The sequence below is a fragment of the Drosophila hydei genome, unplaced genomic scaffold (genome assembly GCF_003285905.1).
Source record: "Drosophila hydei strain 15085-1641.00,03,60 unplaced genomic scaffold, DhydRS2 tig00000149-arrow-pilon, whole genome shotgun sequence".
Taxonomy (NCBI): domain Eukaryota; kingdom Metazoa; phylum Arthropoda; class Insecta; order Diptera; family Drosophilidae; genus Drosophila; species Drosophila hydei.
In genome coordinates this window covers 3,872,129-3,890,953 of record NW_022045678.1, presented here as the reverse complement: position 1 = coordinate 3,890,953, position 18,825 = coordinate 3,872,129, and the positions used below count along the sequence as shown (strand labels likewise).

General features: G+C 41.1%; 6 protein-coding genes across 8 annotated transcripts; 4 read left to right on the top strand and 2 right to left on the bottom strand.

Annotated features, from left to right (window-relative positions):
- Nucleotides 1-218: 218 nt before the first annotated feature.
- On the bottom strand, nt 219-3,848 carry LOC111600622 (exosome RNA helicase MTR4). The gene is made up of 2 exons (XM_023316828.2): nt 2,574-3,848; nt 219-2,515 (listed from the first exon to the last, which is right to left on the bottom strand). The coding sequence occupies exons 1-2, from the start codon at nt 3,700-3,702 to the stop codon at nt 444-446; spliced, it is 3,201 nt and encodes a 1,066-aa protein (XP_023172596.2). The 5' UTR covers nt 3,703-3,848; the 3' UTR covers nt 219-443.
- Nucleotides 3,849-4,030: 182 nt separating this feature from the next.
- On the top strand, nt 4,031-5,241 carry LOC111600273 (E3 ubiquitin-protein ligase Hakai-like). Its single transcript, XM_023316325.2, has 2 exons — nt 4,031-4,650; nt 4,711-5,241. The coding sequence occupies exons 1-2, from the start codon at nt 4,284-4,286 to the stop codon at nt 5,223-5,225; spliced, it is 882 nt and encodes a 293-aa protein (XP_023172093.1). The 5' UTR covers nt 4,031-4,283; the 3' UTR covers nt 5,226-5,241.
- A 70-nt stretch (nt 5,242-5,311) lies between these two features.
- Nucleotides 5,312-5,894, top strand: LOC111600293 (E3 ubiquitin-protein ligase Hakai-like). Its single transcript, XM_023316349.2, has one exon. It carries the CDS (start codon nt 5,327-5,329, stop codon nt 5,804-5,806), a length of 480 nt encoding a protein of 159 aa, XP_023172117.1. The 5' UTR covers nt 5,312-5,326; the 3' UTR covers nt 5,807-5,894.
- A 352-nt stretch (nt 5,895-6,246) lies between these two features.
- On the top strand, nt 6,247-7,155 carry LOC111600283 (probable phosphomevalonate kinase). The gene is made up of 2 exons (XM_023316337.1): nt 6,247-6,517; nt 6,573-7,155. The coding sequence occupies exons 1-2, from the start codon at nt 6,444-6,446 to the stop codon at nt 7,057-7,059; spliced, it is 561 nt and encodes a 186-aa protein (XP_023172105.1). The 5' UTR covers nt 6,247-6,443; the 3' UTR covers nt 7,060-7,155.
- A 100-nt stretch (nt 7,156-7,255) lies between these two features.
- LOC111600516 lies at nt 7,256-8,567 on the bottom strand. Its single transcript, XM_023316648.2, has 2 exons — nt 8,279-8,567; nt 7,256-8,226 (listed from the first exon to the last, which is right to left on the bottom strand). Exons 1-2 carry the CDS (start codon nt 8,465-8,467, stop codon nt 7,333-7,335), a joined length of 1,083 nt encoding a protein of 360 aa, XP_023172416.2. The 5' UTR covers nt 8,468-8,567; the 3' UTR covers nt 7,256-7,332.
- Nucleotides 8,568-8,667: 100 nt separating this feature from the next.
- On the top strand, nt 8,668-17,345 carry LOC111600523 (protein spitz). 3 transcript variants are annotated; one of them, XM_023316668.2, is made up of 3 exons: nt 8,668-8,882; nt 13,017-13,265; nt 16,212-17,345. In XM_023316668.2, exon 3 carries the CDS (start codon nt 16,456-16,458, stop codon nt 17,179-17,181), a length of 726 nt encoding a protein of 241 aa, XP_023172436.2. In that variant the 5' UTR covers nt 8,668-8,882; nt 13,017-13,265; nt 16,212-16,455; the 3' UTR covers nt 17,182-17,345. The 3 variants fall into 3 exon arrangements, with proteins under 3 accessions (XP_023172436.2, XP_023172445.2, XP_023172428.2); XM_023316677.2 differs by having other exon boundaries at nt 13,014-13,265; XM_023316660.2 differs by lacking the exon at nt 13,017-13,265.
- The last annotated feature ends 1,480 nt before the right edge of the window (nt 17,346-18,825 follow it).

Below are 18,825 nucleotides of genomic sequence, written 5' to 3'. Positions count from 1 at the left end.
TAGTTATATATTTTATATATAGATATATGTCTTATGCGTCACATATATAGAATCAACGACCATACAAATCAGTGTAAACCGTCCAATATTTTTTATGTTTTCATGTGAAGCGTGTAATTGTTATACAAATACTTAGAATACGTGATCTATTTATTGCTTACATGTGCGAAAACATAAGAAAATACCATTTACATTTATATTTACATTTACAGTTAGCATTATAATTGTGTAGTTTATTTAATTGTATGTAGTGTGTCCAATTCATTCATTTAAATAAATATATATTATTTCTCTTTTGTGAACGTTCTGCATAATGTGCTTTGTCCTGTTTCAACTTGTTCCATTCAAAATATCTATGAAATATTTCAACAAGACATAACTTTTCCATAATATATTATATATTATTAACTTTTCATACGATGCAAAAGTAAGTAAGAACTAATCTATAGATACAGCGAGGCGGCAAAGACAATGTCGCGCTTAAGCAATCGAATGCCTTCGGAGAACTTGTTCTCCAGATCTGTGTTGCCGATCGTTTTGGATGCCTGGCACAGTTGACGCAGCAGCTCTTCCAGGCGTCGCATGCAGCGAATTATGGAGCCCTCAAAGATGTCCGTCATTTTGCAGACATTCAAAAAAGTGGAGCCCTTGCACCAAGCCAGCACAACGTCCATTAGGAAGGGCTTGAATTTCTCCACATAGTTGTCTTCATCCAGATTCAGTTTGCATTCGGTGGACACCTTGGCAATGCGACGCGCCAAACTTTGCAAGGAGCGCAACGGGCCGGATAGCTCGGTGGCGCTCTTCGGCGACTCAGCAGACTTCTCGTCGCATACGAAGCAGGAGAGAAGCGCCACAGCTTGCGGAGCAGAGAGCTCGTTGAACACGCCATTGAATATCATTTCGGTGATGAGCAACTCATCCGCGGAGCTCAGCTCGCAGGCAACGCGACCTTTAAATTCGATGACATCGCCTGGCTTGCAGTAACCCATGCGCCGAAGCACGCGTTTTCGGAACTTCAGCTCGTCCATCTGCAGCAGGCTGCGCGCAGCCTTCAACTCCGCCTTCAGGCTGTTCACCTCGGTTTGTAGCTTCAGCTTATCGAGATAGCGCTTATGAATGCGCTCTAGTTCCGGCGACTTATGCAACGGATGCTCTTCGAGCAATTGCTCGAACTGTGCAATTGTGTCCACAATCTTGCGAAATTCACTGTCCTTGATATTCATGTCGTCGATGGGATGAAGCACAGGTGGACCAAGTGGAAATCGTTTCTTCGCCTCCTGAATGGTCTTCAGGACGGCTCGGCGATTGTCAGCCGTGCGCAGATCGTTGGGAAAGTAGACGCGTATGGAGCTGATTTGGGTGATCAGCGTATTGGCTACGGGCACTACCTCCATGCAGCCACGTTCGTTGGGCGGACAGGGTTCGGTCTCACCTGTCTTGGCCGCATCCTCGCTAACATGCAGAAGTACATCGATGACAACGCCCGGTTCGCCCTTCAATGGATTCTTGCGACTCTGCTCCTGTTTTTTAAAGTTCAATACGATGCCCCAGTCGTACTCCTGCTTGCCAGCGGACACTTTCACTAGCCGACCTGGCTGCAAAAAAGGCACCAGATACTGTGGCTTGGTTAGCCATTCGCGGAACTTGCTGCCATTGATATCGAGCTGATCGCGAATGTGGTGATAGGACGCAATATTGTGCTCATCCTTGATGGTTAGCTTATTCAGCTGCTGTGTCTTCTGCTGCACCTGATCGTGAAGACCGGGCAGTGCGGCCTGATTTTGAAACTGATAGAAGCTGCGCTCCAGCATATACTCTGGGTTGATTTCCTCCACCCGCAGCAGATTCAATACCATGTTGTAGGTGAGATGGAACGCAGAGTTGAGAGTGTCTGCCTTGCCCTGTACAATCTCACGGCCCACCACTGGGGACACCTTCTCATCAATCATCAGTATAACAATGCCCTTGTCGTCCAGACCTCGACGGCCAGCACGTCCAGCCATTTGGATATACTCGCCCGAGCTGATCCAACGGAAGTCCTTACCATCGAATTTACGGGGCGCTGTGAACAGAACTGTGCGCGCAGGCATGTTTAGACCCATGGCAAAGGTCTCTGTGGCGAAGAGCGCCTTGATCAGACCTTCGCCAAACAGAATCTCAATGGTCTCCTTGAGAATGGGCAGCAGTCCGCCATGATGTATGCCAATACCACGTCGCAGTAAGGGCAACACATTCTCCACCTGTGGCAAGCGACGATCCTCCTCTGTGAGAACATCCATGGCATTGTGAAAGACCTCATCCACCAGCTTCTTCTCATCGACAGTATTAAAGTCTAGTTTGGCCATTTGCATGGCATATACCTCGCATTCCTTCTTACTAAACGAGAAAATGATGACGGGCGCAAAGTGACGCTCCATTATCATCTTGACAATTTTGAATATATTTGTTTGGCCTGAGTTGTGACCCTTGACGCCACCCTTGCGACCTTTCTGATCGCCCTTAGCTGCCTCACCTGCAAGACAAGATCTGAATAAATATCCCAAGACATTCACAAATCCATTTATTCGTACCTGCGTTGGCCAACACCGCCATGGCCGTAGTGAAGTTATCCTCCTTAAACTGGCCCTTCTCGTCGACAATTAGGTGGATACCATCGCCTCCGGCTGGAAAAATATAATGCTGCAACGGCGTGGGTCTGTAATCCGTGTAGACCACGTGACAAGGTTGTTTGTGCAGATGGCAAACCCATTCGGCAAATTGTCGGGCATTGGGTATGGTGGCCGAAAGAAAGACATAGCGCACATTGTCAGGTAATAGAATAAGTGTCTCCTCCCACACTACTCCACGCTCCTTATCACGCATATAATGAATCTCATCGAATATCACCCAGCCCACCTCGCGCATTATTTCGCTGCCACGGTACAGCATGTTACGCAGAATTTCCGTTGTCATGATCAAACAGGAGGCTGAGGGATTGATGGTAACATCTCCCGTGACCAGACCCACATCCTGAAACTCATCTGTGAACTCGCGAAACTTTTGATTGGATAGCGCCTTAATGGGCGTGGTGTAAATAACGCGCTGTTTAGCTGCCAGCGACTTTGCAATGGCATACTCCGCCACCACAGTCTTGCCCGCCGATGTGTGTGCCGATACCAGGACACTCTGCGAGTTATCAATACAGAGAATCGCCTGCTTCTGGAATGGATCCAGCACGAATGGATATTCTTTGGCAGGTACGCCCGTAAATGGCTGTAGAGGAATGTACTCCTGATCGGGATGGGCGGCTACCTCATGCGTGCAGGACTCTGGCGACACCAGCTGATGGGTGACAATACGCACGCGCAGCGCCTCCAATGCACAATCGTCCAGCTCTTCTTCTTTATCCTCTATTTCATAATTGACTTCATTATCCGATTCATTGTCAGGAATTTCCTCTGTCTCTGTGTTTATGTCAACACGCTGCCGCTTGGCAGACTCTTTTTTATCAGCATTTTCTTCTGTATGTTCCTTGGTGCTGACATCTGCATCCGTTCCAGTTGATTCACGTATGTTCGCTTTTCTCGTTTTATTGACGCCAGCAGAAGAATTTTTCTCGGCCTGGTTTACTTTTGCTTTTTTTGTGGGTATTGGCAACGGTAACTGCAAGCTTTCATTCGGCGCTTCGTTAAAACAATCAAATAACTCATTTATATCCATATTATCTATCTATTTTTTAAATGTTACGTCCTTATTTCAGCAATTTATTCACACCGCGTTGAAAAACATGTGTTTTAGCGAACTTCTCATTTTTATGTTAATTTAACAGAATATTACAATTACTGCCTACAGTGATACTCATGTAGTACTCATTTGGCACTGTTATATAATTTATGTATAAATATAACATCTCAACAAATGGAGTCCCCTCAAACATAAAATAAGGTAGGTTTTATATTTGAGTGGTCGAATAATACATACATCTTCTTTATATATATTTTACAATCCGAAATATTTTCTATGCAATTATTAAAAAAGTATGTGTATAATACTAATTTTTAAAAATATGCAAACAAAAAAAACAATGATTTAAATAGAGTTAACATCAACTTTCTTATCGATTGTTGCCGAAATCAAATTAATGTAGGGAATGCCTACATGGCTGGCGTACAAACAATCGATAATACATAAAGAAAACTAATCGATTAAATGCTAATGGATTGGTAACAGAAGCGGCGACACAGAAAGGAAAAACAATAAATATATTTTAAGTTGTACATTGTACATTGTGCTAGTTAAAAATGGAAAATGATGAAGTAAAGCGTGGCCGTGGCCGTGGACGCGGCTCACGAGCACGGGGTCGAGGACGTGGTCGCGGCCGGGGACGCGGTAAAAAAATTGATGACACAGGCACTACATTAGAAACATACGAAAGTGTCGTTGGCGTTGGTGCTGGCGTTGTTGTTGCCGCAGTATCGGGAAACGGAACCGTTGAGGATAGTCCCAGCAGTATGGAGCATACAGAAGATGCTGTGATGCAAGATCTAGATAAAGAAAACGAAATGGACGTAACAACAGCATCAACCGAAGAGCAGGCAACACCCATTGCAGATAGAACGCCGCCGCCTCAGCAACAACAGGTAGCGCCGCCTGTGCTGCCACAGACAAGTAAGTATTTTGTTGTTATTGATTAACATTGGAAATGCAACTAATTTATGCTTGTTATAGTTGACATGGAAGCGGATATATCACAGTTGGAAGCGCCAACATTTACGACCTTGTCGCGTGGACCACCGGAGCCTATGCTGCGACTGAAATGGAACCACAAAGTGAGCCTCATTGGCGAGAAGGTGCTCAATCCGATGATACATTGCTGCGACCAGTGCGACAAACCCATACTTGTGTATGGCCGCATGATACCTTGCAAGCATGTCTTTTGCCTCAAATGTGCCCGAGCTGAGCCCATAAAGAGTTGTCCACGCTGCAGCGACAAGGTGCTGCGAGTGGAGCAATCCGGCTTGGGGACAGTCTTTATGTGCACACATGGCGGCAGTCGGTATGGCAGCACCGGTTGTCGACGCACATATTTGTCCCAGCGCGATCTGCAGGCGCACATCAATCACCGACACGTTGCACCACAGCCGCCTTTGACAGCGTCGACGGGCGTTGAGCCAAAGCTGACGGAGATGAGCGGCCTGGAGTTGCATAAGCAGCGCAAGGCGAGTAGTTGCTATGGCTCCTAACTATGCTACTCTCTGTCTAATGCTTGCCCTTGCAGCTATCCGAACCAACTACCGCCTCCGTCCCTTCCTCCTCCGTTGCTGCTGCCTCTGCCGCTGCCCATATGCAGCAACGTTCAACGGCACGCGTCGCCATAGGATCTATCCCTCCACCGGGATCGTCCGAACGAGCAGCCGGACACACGCACTCAACGCTCACACTGGCGAATCTGGCACGCATTAACAATGCGAACGCCCAGGACTGTCATCAGGGCAAAGCATCGCTGCACCAGACCCTCAAGAAGGGCACACATCAGTCTGAGTCTGTAGCAGACGCCTCCTATTACAGCAGCGTGCTCGCCTCCTTTGGCAGTGCAGGTGTTGCTGCTGGCCCAACTGTGGCGGCTAGTACGGCAGCTATTTCGAATTGTGCAGCTAACAGTGGCAGTGCATCTGGTGGTGGAGCAACTGCAGGCACCGGCAATGGCAACAGCATGAGTCTAGGCAATGCCGCCCAGCTAAGCAGCAGCTACGACATCGGCAATGCAACAGGCAGCACGAACAGCAGCAGCAACTGGCAGCAGCAAGCGCAATATTACAGATAGAGATTTAATGGACAGAATCTATACTTTTATATGAAATACATTTAATTATTGTACAAATAAACAGTTGTATGTGGAAAGCGACCTGTTTTTCAAATACTCTCATCGAGTAAATTAGGATTTACATTTTTCAGTCAACCGTTTTATTTTGTTACAATCGAATTTTCCATTGAAACTTTGGGCACAACTATTAAGTTGAATCGTGGCCAGAACGATTTTTGAGAAAAAAATGTTCCGCAGAATTTGTTTAAATTGTACTATGCTATATTATGTTTAGATTTTAATATTTTCAAAATTTTGCATTAAATTATTTTTGCTCCAATTTTGTCGCAGCATACTAGGCACGAGCGCAGATTTCAAACTGATTCGATACCAAAAATTGTTATCGGTATCGGTGTATTGTGGCATAACGATAGGTTTAGCCGTCAGCTGCAAAGAGTAAAAAATGTCTGTAAACAATTTAAATTTGAATACAGAGAGAACAAACTAATTAACATAAGTACAAAGATGTAATAAATAGCTGAAAATGCCAACTTTGACACTTAGTCACGCATAAATAAACAGCCAAATTATATTGGTCAAGTCACTAAGTCACTTTAAAAATTGCAGTCAGCGGTGAAAGTTGCGTAGCTAAGAAAAAATGCAAAAAATATTGTTAATTAGTGGAAAACGGAAATGCGGCAAGGATTTCATTTCAGAGAGATTGCTAAATCGGTGAGTATATACTCAACAAGACACAGCACTTGAATAGTAGATATTTTTTAAACAGCTTGGCAGATCGTGCTCTGATCGTTCGAATCTCGGAACCTATTAAGCAGGAATGGGCGAATAAGCTGCAGCTGGATATTCATGCTATGCTCAGTGATGGCCCCTATAAGGAGCAATATAGGCGTGACATGATCGTATGGAGCGATGAAGTGCGTCGCTACGATTACGGTTTCTTTTGCCGTGCGGCCATGAAGCAGGCTTCGGTGGATCAAGTGGACTATGTGATTGTCAGCGATATACGCCGTAAGAATGATATACGCTGGTTCCGCGAGACTTACGGTCCTCAAATGGTACAAACACTACGCTTGACTTCGCTGCCAGAGACCCGCAAAGCGAGAGGCTGGCAATTTACTGCAGGCGTGGATGATGGGCCATCTGAATGTGACTTGGACGACAGCTCCTTTGATTATGTCCTGGCGAATGATAAAGACGAACAAAGTGGAGAACAGCTCATTGATCGACTAATGGCTATGCTACAGATTAGCTAATTTAAGTGGCCTTCTAATATGCATATAATTATTTTTGATATCAATCTCTTTTTTAAACAAAGAGAGCTATTTTACACGAAACACACGAGCTGAATTTGTTGCAAATCATCGATAAGTTATTTTAATATCGATTGAAACAAAAATCGCTATTAAACTTATTTGAACTTTTTGAATATATTTGAACATTTTTGTTATTGGTGGGTTGTTTAAATGTTGACTGCTATAGGAAAATGTTAAAAACTAAAGGCAAGTTGTGTTATAATTAATAGAAATTTAGCCCTCGAGTATGTGCATACTCAAATTTGATTGATGATCATCGAAGCTCTGAAGTTGCGGCTTACGTAAATCCTTCTCAACTGAACGAGAACGCAAGTGCATTCGATTCTTGTTGACACAGCTGAGTGGCGTTCGTTGACCACGCTGTTGACAGTCGGGCGTGCTTTTGGGTGTACTTGTCACGCCCTCGGCAGCATCCACATAAATCTGTGACTTGTTTGCGCGTGCAGGCTTTCGTGGTGCGACGCGTCGCTTGTTGCCAAGACGAACGCGTTCCAAATGTTTATTAGCTAGACGGGATTGCGACTGTAGCTGTGGCTCCGTCTGAGCCTGTGTCTCTCCCTGTGTTTCTGCCTGTGCATCGTCTAGCATCAGCTCTTCGGTAGCACTTACAAACGAAGCCATGCTACTCTCGTTGCTTAAATTGAGTGTCAATGTTTCCAGTATCTCTTCCAGCATTTGGGTTTCACGCGCCTCGCTCTCATCATCATCACAAAAGATAATGGGCGTACGCTCTACCCCAATAGTGGGCGACCGAGGATCTTGAGTATGTGCTGGTGTTGATTGTTGTAACAACATATCACAAGGCATCGTTTCCTCCTGCTCATATGGTAGCGAAACAATCTCCACCGAGCTATTGTTGTGACTATCTGCAGGCAAATCTTGCTGTACAACTGGAGCACGTGTCTCCACAAACAGATCAGCAAAGGTGTCGTCCATATTCAAAGTGCGATCAATAGCATCGTCGAGCATTAGAGGCGTGCGATTTAGTTGCGGCGAACGCGGATCATTTAAAGCAAAACCTTTCAACAAGCGCTTACGCAGCTGCGCAAAAGTATTTTCGTTGCCTGCTTGTTGTATCTGACGTACTGGCTGTTCAGCTGGCAATATCTAAATGCAAAACAGCCTTAGCAAAATTATAACATAAGTAAAGTTAACTTACTTTTAGTGGTGTGCGACAGATGTTCGGCGAGCGTGGATCAAGCGACGCATTGTTTTGAAGGCAAGGGTTTATTGAAAGTTGTACTGTTGGTTGTTGAGCAGCAGTTGCAGTACCCGCAAGGCGCAATCTATTTAATGTCGGTGTGTCTGGCAAGTAGGTGCCCTCCATTTTAGTTGCTTTAGTGCCCATAGCAATAATATAATACTTAATATTCAATGTTGCGCTGTTGTATTTGAAATGAAAAATGCGGGAGACGTTGCTAGCGTCGATACATGTATATGCATGTATATCGATTATACAAATATATATCACTATATTTTTTATTTTATGCTGGTAATACTCTAATATGCCACTGTTATCGACGTTTACATTGGTGATGAGCCATCGCGTGACCGATATAATAATTTTCGATTGAACGAACAACACGGATGGATTAAAAAAAAAAAAACAAAAAGAATTGAGTGCCTTTTTAATTATTTCGAACTAAGAGAGTAACTCGAATATTAAGCAGTATTAGTTATAACAAATGTGCGCGTGTGTGCAAAGTATGTGAAAATTATTTTGTAAGCGGCGAAAGCTTAAATGGCTATTGCAAACACCAAATGTAAGTTAATGGAATTGACGAAGCACAAGCTAAAAGTAATTGTAAATAAAATGATCGGTTTTGTGTTATTTGACCGTCCGGAAAAATTATTTTGGTCATTTTTACGCAGTAGACAAAATACATTTTCGTGTTGTGTATGTGTGTGTGTGTATGTGTATGTATGTATGTAGCCCCTGCATAAGGCACCGCAAGCAGCAGTAAATTTCGTTTCGTATATACATGCACATGTATATGTCGGGTTTTTTTTCAATAGCTATCTCCTTTACACACACATCTATACATATGTACATATATGCTGCACTCACCATGATTTGCTCGTCGCGGAGACTTTCGAGACAACGCGTAAAATAAAACTAGTTTGTACGTTGCCAACTACTTGGCCTATGCAGCCACATTTTGTCTTACATTAATGTAGGTTAGTGCACGCCAGCGGGCGTCAACTTCATATATTGTAGCAATTGTTCTTTTTTTGAATTTTTTCTGCATTTTTTAGTTTTTTATTTTTATTATTTTAAAATTAAACCACTTTGTGTTTCTAGCCGGCGAGCGAAAAGTAAACAGTTTGTCGATGCAGTTGGCAACGCGTGTAGACTTTCTCTCTTGTTCCAAATATATACAAATGAATGCTCATGTATATGGATGAGCATGTGCATGTGTATGTATGCGCAGAAAACAACGAAATTTCATTCATTCCTCTTTTTCGAGTAAAAACTATACGCTACGTGTAGTAGTACGGTCTCCTTATACAATTACAATGTCAGTTGCACACACACACTGCTCGTGTTTATTTGTATATGTCTGAATGCAAGTATTCATATACTTTATTTGTAGGCAATCAACGGATCTAATCCAAATTCTGCAACAAACAAACAACAGTTTAAACAGTTTCAAGACTGCAGCTGCTGTCGGTTTTTTGGGTATAGGGTGTGTCGTCCCGGCCTCTGCGTATGTCAGGTGCAAAGACGTTGACGCGAAGGCAACGGCAAAGTAAAAGTCTCCACGCGGCAAGAAGATACTTGGATATTCCAGAATTCAACATAGACGGCGACGAGCGTCGTTTGATTGCCGTTGCCATCATTGGCCGCGTTTTTTCACACATTCCACGCGCTGTTAGATACATACTTACATACATACAAACACTTGTACGGCGACTATTGATTTCAATCAACTTTGTCGCTCGCTCTTTTTCTCTTTTCTCAGGCTCAGCCTCTCTCTCTTGTGCCCATTTGTCAATTAAGCAGCACGTCCGCTTGTCGGCTCACCAACAATTTGCCGCTGTGTGTGTGTGTACACATGTGTGTGTAAATTCCATTTCCTGTTTATAGTAGGTATGCTGCACACACACACCCGTCCGCACTAGCTCCCGTCTGCTTGGGCCCCATGTTCAGGTCGTCTCGGCTTGCCACCACCATCACACAGCGTCGGTCGTTGTCGTCTGTATATTTTTTTTCTTACTCCATAGACTGATGCCTCGTCGGTAGCAGCCGCAGCAGCAGGCAGCGACGGAGCGTCATGTACAGTACGTGCCACTTCCTCCACATTCAGAAAAATAAAAATTTTTCACACACACGCATGTACACAGTATGTATATACACATACATACACACAGAATGAGACGGGCGGGCCAAAACGACTGACAAACAGACGGACAATCCAACGGGGAGCGTTCATTTGGCGTCTGCGCCGTGTGTTTCGTTTGTAGTTGTTTGTGTTGTTTTTGTACAGTTGCAAAGACACAAATACAGGCGAGAGTGTGCGGACGAAAACGAGTTGACTGTCTCGAAAGATGTGGCAACGCCGGCATCTTCCCGGTTCCCCTTTGCTTATTAGAAAGAAGAAAAATGCCGCTGCGCGTTGTGTTGCTGTCTTTACGTAAGAAGGCCGTCGAACTCTACACTGAGTGAGCGGCATGCAAATAATGCGAGAGAATCGCGAATGTGTGTGAATGCCTGTGCTATACTATATGTGTTCGTCTAATGATTACCGTTACAATTTGCATTGGCTGTCTAGTCTGACAACCGTCTCGCGACCCAGACTAGACGACCCAGCCCCAATCTCAAATTGGCAACTTTTTTTTCACATGACCTTTTACTGTCATCGTTAAATGACGCTGAGCTTGAATGCTTGAGATTGTGTATGCGTGTGCGTGGCGCTTAAAAAGCTTGCAGTTTAATTTGTATTGATTATTTAGTAGTAGTCAGTTCGAATTGCTCTTTCTACTGCTTTGTTTTGAATGAGTTCGGTTAGCTCAGGGTCAATGTCCTACGAACACACAAGTGCAACTAGAAGATAGAATGCAAATCTTACATAAAAACTAAGTAGGGATCAATTAGATGCTAAATGAAAGGAAAGGAAAAATATTAAATAATGTATTTCTGTTTTCATCTTCTATTACCTGAGCGATAATTTTGTCGTAAAATATTTTTCAATGTTCAGATGTAAACTTTGTTATTTGCAAGCAATATTTGTGACAATCTGGCAACTCTACCATCCTTGGCGCGCGCGTAAAAAGCCTCGTTTTTATTTTTGGCGCGCACAAAATGTCAGAAAAAATAAAGAAAAGGCCAGACTCAATGCAATGCCTCGAGGAATGTTGTTTACGTGCGCGCCTGCGCATCGACCAAGATTTCCACGAATTCACCAAAACAAGCTCCCAAGTAGCAGAAAATGTTGTCGTCCAAGTCTGGACCTCATCCTGTTCGTCCCGTTTGTCTACCTGCTTTTAAACCGCCGCGCTGCGTCGCTTCTTGTTTGTGTGCAATTTAGCTCCTCCAAACTTGGCGGTGGCGGCATGTCAACATGTTGATCCTACTATAGCGTGCGAAACGTTCTGGCAACACCAAAACAAAAACAACATTCCCCAAGCCATTCGTTGTTGTTATTTATGCTATTTGGAAGTGTATGTGTGCGGGCCCCTAATGCTGAAATATACTCACATGCATACTTATACATATCTGAAGAGAAAGAGGAAAACGGCGTTGGCGTCTACTTCGTTCTCTCAATCAGTCTGGCCACGCTCTGCTCTTGCTCTTTGCTTTTTTTCGTTAGCTACGTTTTGTGCAGTTGTCTTTCACAGCGTTTGCGATGCGGTCGTGTTTTCTGAGTGACTGCTACTACTGCTGCTGCTGCTATTGGCTGCGTCGGCATCGGCTTCATGCCAAGTGATTTTGTGTTTAATATAAATTATTTTTGGTAACCAATGGAAATAAAAAATCTTTAAAATTTAGTGAACGACAGTGATACGTTGATTATAAAGGATTTTAAGAACTTATATGGCTTTTATGATGTTTGTGTTTTTCGTCGTTATTTTGTGCATCATTCATGAAAATTGTAGTTTATGGGCAAATCAAATACAAAAAACTGAGTTTTAAATTAAAGAACTATTCAAAAAAAAAAATGACAATATATATTTGTCATAACCTCTACTCTTTCTGCATTTGCCCGCGCCCCGTTTGCTTGAGCGAAATTCTTAGAATTCTTAACATTCCCGCGCGCATACACATTTAAATATATATATATATATATAAAATATAAAATATATATGTGTATATATATATATATATATATATATATATATATATACAAACGAGTAGTTAAAAAGTAAAAATACATATAAACATGTATATATGAATACATACATATATAAATATATATATATATATATATATATATATATATATATATATATAAATATATATATATGTATAAATTGTACTCTCCCTACGCGTCGGCCGAAGTGTAGACATAAACACACACACAAGCGCATGCACTTGAACTCTCACGCACGCACACAAATACATACTAACACAAACATTTATACCCTATCCAACACACCTCGAAATTGGTTGTTGTCGCCACTAAGTGGAGACAATTGTTGTCTCTTTTGCACGCATTCCACTAACAAAAACTAGTAGGACTTGTTTTTTTGCGTTATTTTTACGCAAAAGCAAAAAACCGGTAAGATTTCAGAAGCGGCGGTAGCAGCAGCAAAACACAAATGTTATTGTGTGTGTACCTTAATGCATTGCGTCTGAGTTGGTGTATCTTCGCTGTGGTAGAATACCACGTTAATCATAGTTTTCACACACCGCTTTTCTTATATTTTTGTAAACATGTACACACACACACTAGCAGACAACGAGCAACGAACTCGTGCAGCAGCGACGCCCAAGAATGAAGCAGCATAAGGCAACATGAAAACTACAGCAACAACAAACAACACAGCAGCATAAAAACATAGAGAAAGCGAAAGAGAGGGGAGAGAGAAAGCAAGAGAGCAGCAGTTGTACGGCAACGACCCGAGCAGAAGCTGCCGCAACAACAGCAGTAATATTAGCGGGTGTTGTTGTTGCTGATGTTCTCTTGAACGCTGCCAATAGTCATGTATGTATGGATATACACTTTGCTGTTATTGGTGTTGTCTTGCATGTGGTTTATTTATGCTTTCTATTAGTAACATTTATTACCAATTGCTTCACCACTGGCAATGACCACGATCAACGAACTTGATTTTCTGTTTATTGGTGTCGACGTTGTTTTTAATATTATTATTTGTGATAGGCAAAAGCATAAAGAGGAACAGCAAAACGTGGTGCTGATCTTGACCTACGCGCGCGCAAGTTCAAAACGGTTATTCAACTTGTACTTTGTGCGGCTTCCTTCTAGTTCCTCTCGCATTGCAGATTTAAATTTCCAAAACGGAAATTTTAATAACGGTCGCGACGTTGTCAATCCAAAGCGTGCACACACATATACATACGTACTTTCATACTCACACACACGAAAAGAAATCTCTAAATTTGTGCTTTTAATTGCATTTTTGTTTAATGTTTTAGTATTCAATTTCTTAATGTCCGTGTATAAATTTTGAAATTGTTATCACAAAATTGGCGACTAATTGACGGGTTTTGGTGTCGGCGCCACAATTATAAATAAAAAAAAAATTATATAAATATATATGTATATAAACATAAATATTGTCAAAGCTGCCGACACGGTTGCCACCTGATTAAAAGGATTTTGTACCAGATAAACTAATAAGTGCCAATTTTATGCAAGTAAAATTATATTTTATTTATAAGAGAAAATAATTTAATACGACAACTTTACTAATTTTGCTTATATTAATGCTTATTAATTTTAAAATACATAAATATTTGCAAATTTATAGCATTTGTACCAAATGAACAGACCCATTAACGAAATAAGGTTTCAAGTTTTGTACATATTTACCACGTATGGCAACCTTGGTTTTTATGAGAGCTAGTGACGTTTATTTATTTTCATCTATATTTATGTGTGTATGTATATGAATGTAGATTTATTGTTTACTGTTAATGGCGTGCAATGATCGTGTTGTATTATCATATTTATTGTTTATTTGAAGTGTTTCTGTGGTAATTGTTGTCGCTGTCGTCGTGTGCTCATATATTATTATCGCTTAATAAATAGCGTACGCTAAATTTGTTTTCATTCAATTTTGCACAAGTTATAACGGTCGACGGCTTCATTCAGATTTGTGTAGCACAGCAAAAACGCTGCTCCCTATTATCATCATCATCGTCATCATCATTGCCAGCGCTATCAACATAACTAACTTTGGGTTTGCTTCTGTTTTATTTTATTTTTTTTTCGTTTTTATTTATATTTATTTTGCGGCGTCCAAGCAGAAGCCGGCGGTGAGACATAAAAGAAATGAGCAAAGTAACAGTAATATTTGAGCAGCAGCAGAAGCTGAGTGGTTAATATAAGGGTCGGGGGAGAGAGTCTACACACGGTGGTCAGCAAGGGAGAGGGCAAGAGCGAGGCCGAGGCCGAGACCGAGATCGAGAACACGACAGAGACAGAGAATTGTGTCATTCTTCAAAGTGGTTGTGAAATGTTCGCTTTTTCTGCCTACTCATATCACAGCCAGCTTTGAGGAGCGACACGATGCTCAGCACAAAATTCAAAACAAAAAAAAAGAAATAATTTGTTTTTAATAAAAAGTTAAGAAACCAAGAGATAAATTTTTAATTTATTATTACAGAGCTAATATTAAATAATAATGAAAAAAAAGATAATTACCAAAAAAAATAACAACAAAATTAAAACAATTAAAATAAATAAAATGTAATAATAATAATTTGCACTATTACATAAATCATTGAACAAAATTATAAATCATGTTGCCCTCCCGAGATCCCTCCAAAAATATGTTTAAAAATCCAACTTCATATATATGCATATGTGTATGTCTATTTATCTATCTGTATCAATCTCCTCTTTCTACCATAAGAATTGGCCACATTCATGCTGAGCTCTCAAAGAGGCTGTGAAATGCATTTTGAAAGCTTTGCGCGCATATCACAGCCAGCTTTGATGAGCTTAGCGTAATGTAACGTACATCAATCAATCAATCAATCAATCAATCAAATCAATGCAGTCATAATGAAGCTAGCACTAACATTACACTCGTTGATGACTGACATGGAATTGGAAGCAACTCATCAAGTAAATTGTGACCATATAAGAGCAATAGGAAAATATGTAGAAAAGAAATAACTTCCAGTTCTTCAATTCTGTTTGTTACGGTATTTTGTACACTCTTTTGAATCTTAAGCAAACAGAAGAAAATATTGTGGATGTAGCAACCAGGAATGGAGAAAACCCAGATAAGTCGATGAATTCGGCATTGGCAGAGAGTCAGTCAACCCGTCGAATTTAGGTGTTGGACATGGTGAGATTATACTTCGACCGAACACTAGCCAGAAGTGTTCGAACAGGCATCAAACCATTCAAACAGTTTGATCGGTTGACGGGCTTATGGAATGCGGAATCTTCGGACCTTTTCTCTGGGGCAACGTCAAGTCCTTACTTTACGTTAACAAGTCCACCTTTTTGGAATATTCTTAAACTGTTTTTGCGTTATTTTTGAATTTCATTCCCCATTGCTCTTATTTGGTCAACCTGTACGATTACGTGAAGCATAATTATAACCCTGCATCAAATACATTTGATGTTGCTTATCTAAGCCTCATCAAGTGGTTGTGATATGGATACCCGACGCATATCACAGCCAGCTTTGATGAGCTAGGATAATCAACGGAAAACAACAAGAAAAAGAAAACAATTGAAAATGCACAAAAAAACGAAACGAAAATTAACAAATTCGAGTGAAATGGTGTCTTCAAATATATAACATATATATAAGAATAAATATTAATTCAGATTCTATTCTATTTATCATTTACCATTTAGCCGACAATTATTTAAAAATTGAACATTTTCGTTGATGATTTTTGATTTGATTGTCTACAGTTTTCTAATGCATTTGTATCTTCTTCACAGATACGCCGATCCCCACACTCACACACACACAGATTCTGATGCATATGTAGATACAGATACTGTATACGAACAGAATTCCAAAGAGCCTTTGATGACGACGCCTCGCTGTGCATAACGATATTTGTTAAATACTTTGTGATAGTCTTGTTTATCGTTTTAATTTATTTGTTTATACGCAAAATAGTATTGTAAGATTTTAAGAGAAACCAAACAAAGTTGCAACCAAATAGAAAGAAACCTGCAAATGCATTCCACAAGCACAACAACCAGAGTATTCGACACATTGAAAATGCGCATTTTGCTGCTGCTGCTGTTATTCAGCTGTCTGGCTTTAATTGAGGCATGCTCCAGCCGCACCGTTCCGAAGCCGCGTCCATCGGTCTCTTCGTCCATGTCGGGCATTGCATTACCGCCAACACAGGCGCCGGCAACAACAACAACAATGCGAACTACCACAACGACGACAACAGCCAGGCCAAATATCACATTCCCCACATACAAGTGTCCGGAGAACTTCGATGCCTGGTACTGTCTGAACGACGCCCATTGTTTTGCCGTAAAGATAGGCGAGCTGCCCGTCTACAGCTGCGAATGCGCCATTGGCTTTATGGGTCAGCGCTGCGAGTATAAGGAAATCGATGGCTCCTATCTGCCCAAACGTCCGCGTCCCATGCTTGAGAAGGCGAGCATCGCCAGCGGTGCAATGTGCGCACTCGTCCTAATGCTGTTCGTCTGCCTTGTATTCTATTTGCGCTTCGAGCAGCGTGCAGCCAAGGAGCGTGAACTTCAGGAGGACTACAATGAGGAGGAGGAGGAAGGCAGCGATGGCGAGCATTGCGACTGCTGTCGCGATCGATGCTGCGCAGCTGGCGATAAGCCGCTAGTCGTGGCACGTGGCAAGCTGCCCTATCACATGCGGCTGGAGCACGCCCTGATGTCCTTTGCCATCAGGCGCAGTACCAAGCTCTAAACTCAAACAGAATTTCCATATAGATATATTTAGACGAGTATATTTGAACTATCAAATGATTTTGCCTTGCCCGTTATGCATGTCATGTCGAAAATGCGTACTACGAATTTCTATGTGCTTTAGTCGTAGTTTAATGTTCCATTATACATACTACATATATTGTCCTATTTACTGAATGTTTCGTGTAACAACCTTTGTATTCCAAGTTCTTATACGTCTCTTAGATTTGAAATTCTTCACTTCTATAACTATCATGAATCGAATATGTATTTTTATACTTTATGCTAGAGCTATATTTATTTTACTCTATAACGAATATATATATATATATATGTATATGGTATATATATACGCACGAAACACATCCACAATGATCCACGTCAAGTATTATTTATCGCACTAGCTATGTACGAATTACAATGAGAATTTTTAAAATAAACATGCGTTGCACTTGCATATTATTTATGCCAAGGGAGCAAATCCCCCGAAATCTGATGTTTTCAATTAAAATTCAGTTTTCAGCATATGAATTTAATAAACAAAGATTAAAGAATGTCACATACTTTGGGGCGACTCATGAAAACATTTGGTGCAGCGCGCGAAGCGCTATTTAAGAGTCTTGAATTCGAAGTCAAATGAAATCTGGAATTCGCAAAAGTTCATTCATTTGTTCTTGGATTTATGAAAAGGTAAATGTTTGGGATTTCACGTTTTTTACATTTTGTGTATACAAATATGAATATCGGGTTCATTTGCAGTCACAAATGTGGCCAGACTGAGCAGGACTTGGAAGGACTTGTTGGCCAGCGGAGTTAGCACGGCTGTTAGTCCACTGAGCAGAGAGATCAGGAACAGCACGAAATGGGTAATTATTCCAGTGGTCACGTATCAGCAGGACCAGGCAGTCAGCTACCTCTATGCCCCATGCGCAGAGTCAGCCAGTTGACGCCAGCCATTTGGAAAACAAAGCCAAACGACGGCACTCCAAGGTCTAGCTGGTTGAGCACATTGAAAGCTCTGTCGCTTTCACTTTCATTGCACAGCTATCGATTATAACATTCAAGTGATATCGGGGAAGACTGGATGTCTGTTGAAAGCAGTTTGTGCACTTGAGAGATACGAAGATTCTTACGTATTAATGCTTTGAGCTGAAGGAAACAATTTCTATTTTTAACAATTGATAATAACATTGCAATGCTTAGTTTAATTAATAAAACTAGCTTTTTTTGATAAGTGGCATGTACAAAAGATAATCTTATGAACTATAGACGTATGTATGTGTATACTAAGTCTGAGATAAGGCCACCATGAGTTGCTGTAATGATATATAAACGTATCGATATTGCGTTCGTGTGTATGATTATAAAACTTAACACAATTTAAATACATATTGATCAAATATATTTAGTAACTAAAGTTGGTAAAATAATGAGAATATTTGGATAATAGGACATGGATAGAACATAGATCTATATGTTTTATATATGTTCTCAGAAGAACTATCTTATTAATGTTCTATTTGCTTAAAAAAAAAAACTTAAGTATCTATTTTTAGCATACAGTATATTGTGTTATATTATTTAGCTTAATTAATATTTGAAAAAAATTGTGGGACTTAGAACTCTATGAAAAATCCATTGAAAC

Excerpts from the sequence above, each read along its gene's own strand:
- LOC111600293 (XM_023316349.2), top strand. The coding sequence starts at position 5,327 with ATGCAGCAACGTTCAACGGCACGCGTCGCCATAGGATCTATCCCTCCA.
- LOC111600273 (XM_023316325.2), top strand. The coding sequence starts at position 4,284 with ATGGAAAATGATGAAGTAAAGCGTGGCCGTGGCCGTGGACGCGGCTCA. Across the intron at positions 4,651-4,710 it reads GCCTGTGCTGCCACAGACAA|TTGACATGGAAGCGGATATA; the intron begins GTAAGTATTTTG and ends TGCTTGTTATAG.
- LOC111600283 (XM_023316337.1), top strand. The coding sequence starts at position 6,444 with ATGCAAAAAATATTGTTAATTAGTGGAAAACGGAAATGCGGCAAGGAT. Across the intron at positions 6,518-6,572 it reads TCAGAGAGATTGCTAAATCG|CTTGGCAGATCGTGCTCTGA; the intron begins GTGAGTATATAC and ends TTTTTTAAACAG.
- LOC111600622 (XM_023316828.2), bottom strand. The coding sequence starts at position 3,702 with ATGGATATAAATGAGTTATTTGATTGTTTTAACGAAGCGCCGAATGAA. Across the intron at positions 2,516-2,573 it reads GGCGGTGTTGGCCAACGCAG|GTGAGGCAGCTAAGGGCGAT; the intron begins GTACGAATAAAT and ends CTTGTCTTGCAG.
- LOC111600523 (XM_023316660.2), top strand. The coding sequence starts at position 16,456 with ATGCATTCCACAAGCACAACAACCAGAGTATTCGACACATTGAAAATG.
- LOC111600516 (XM_023316648.2), bottom strand. The coding sequence starts at position 8,467 with ATGGGCACTAAAGCAACTAAAATGGAGGGCACCTACTTGCCAGACACA. Across the intron at positions 8,227-8,278 it reads TCTGTCGCACACCACTAAAA|ATATTGCCAGCTGAACAGCC; the intron begins GTAAGTTAACTT and ends TTTTGCATTTAG.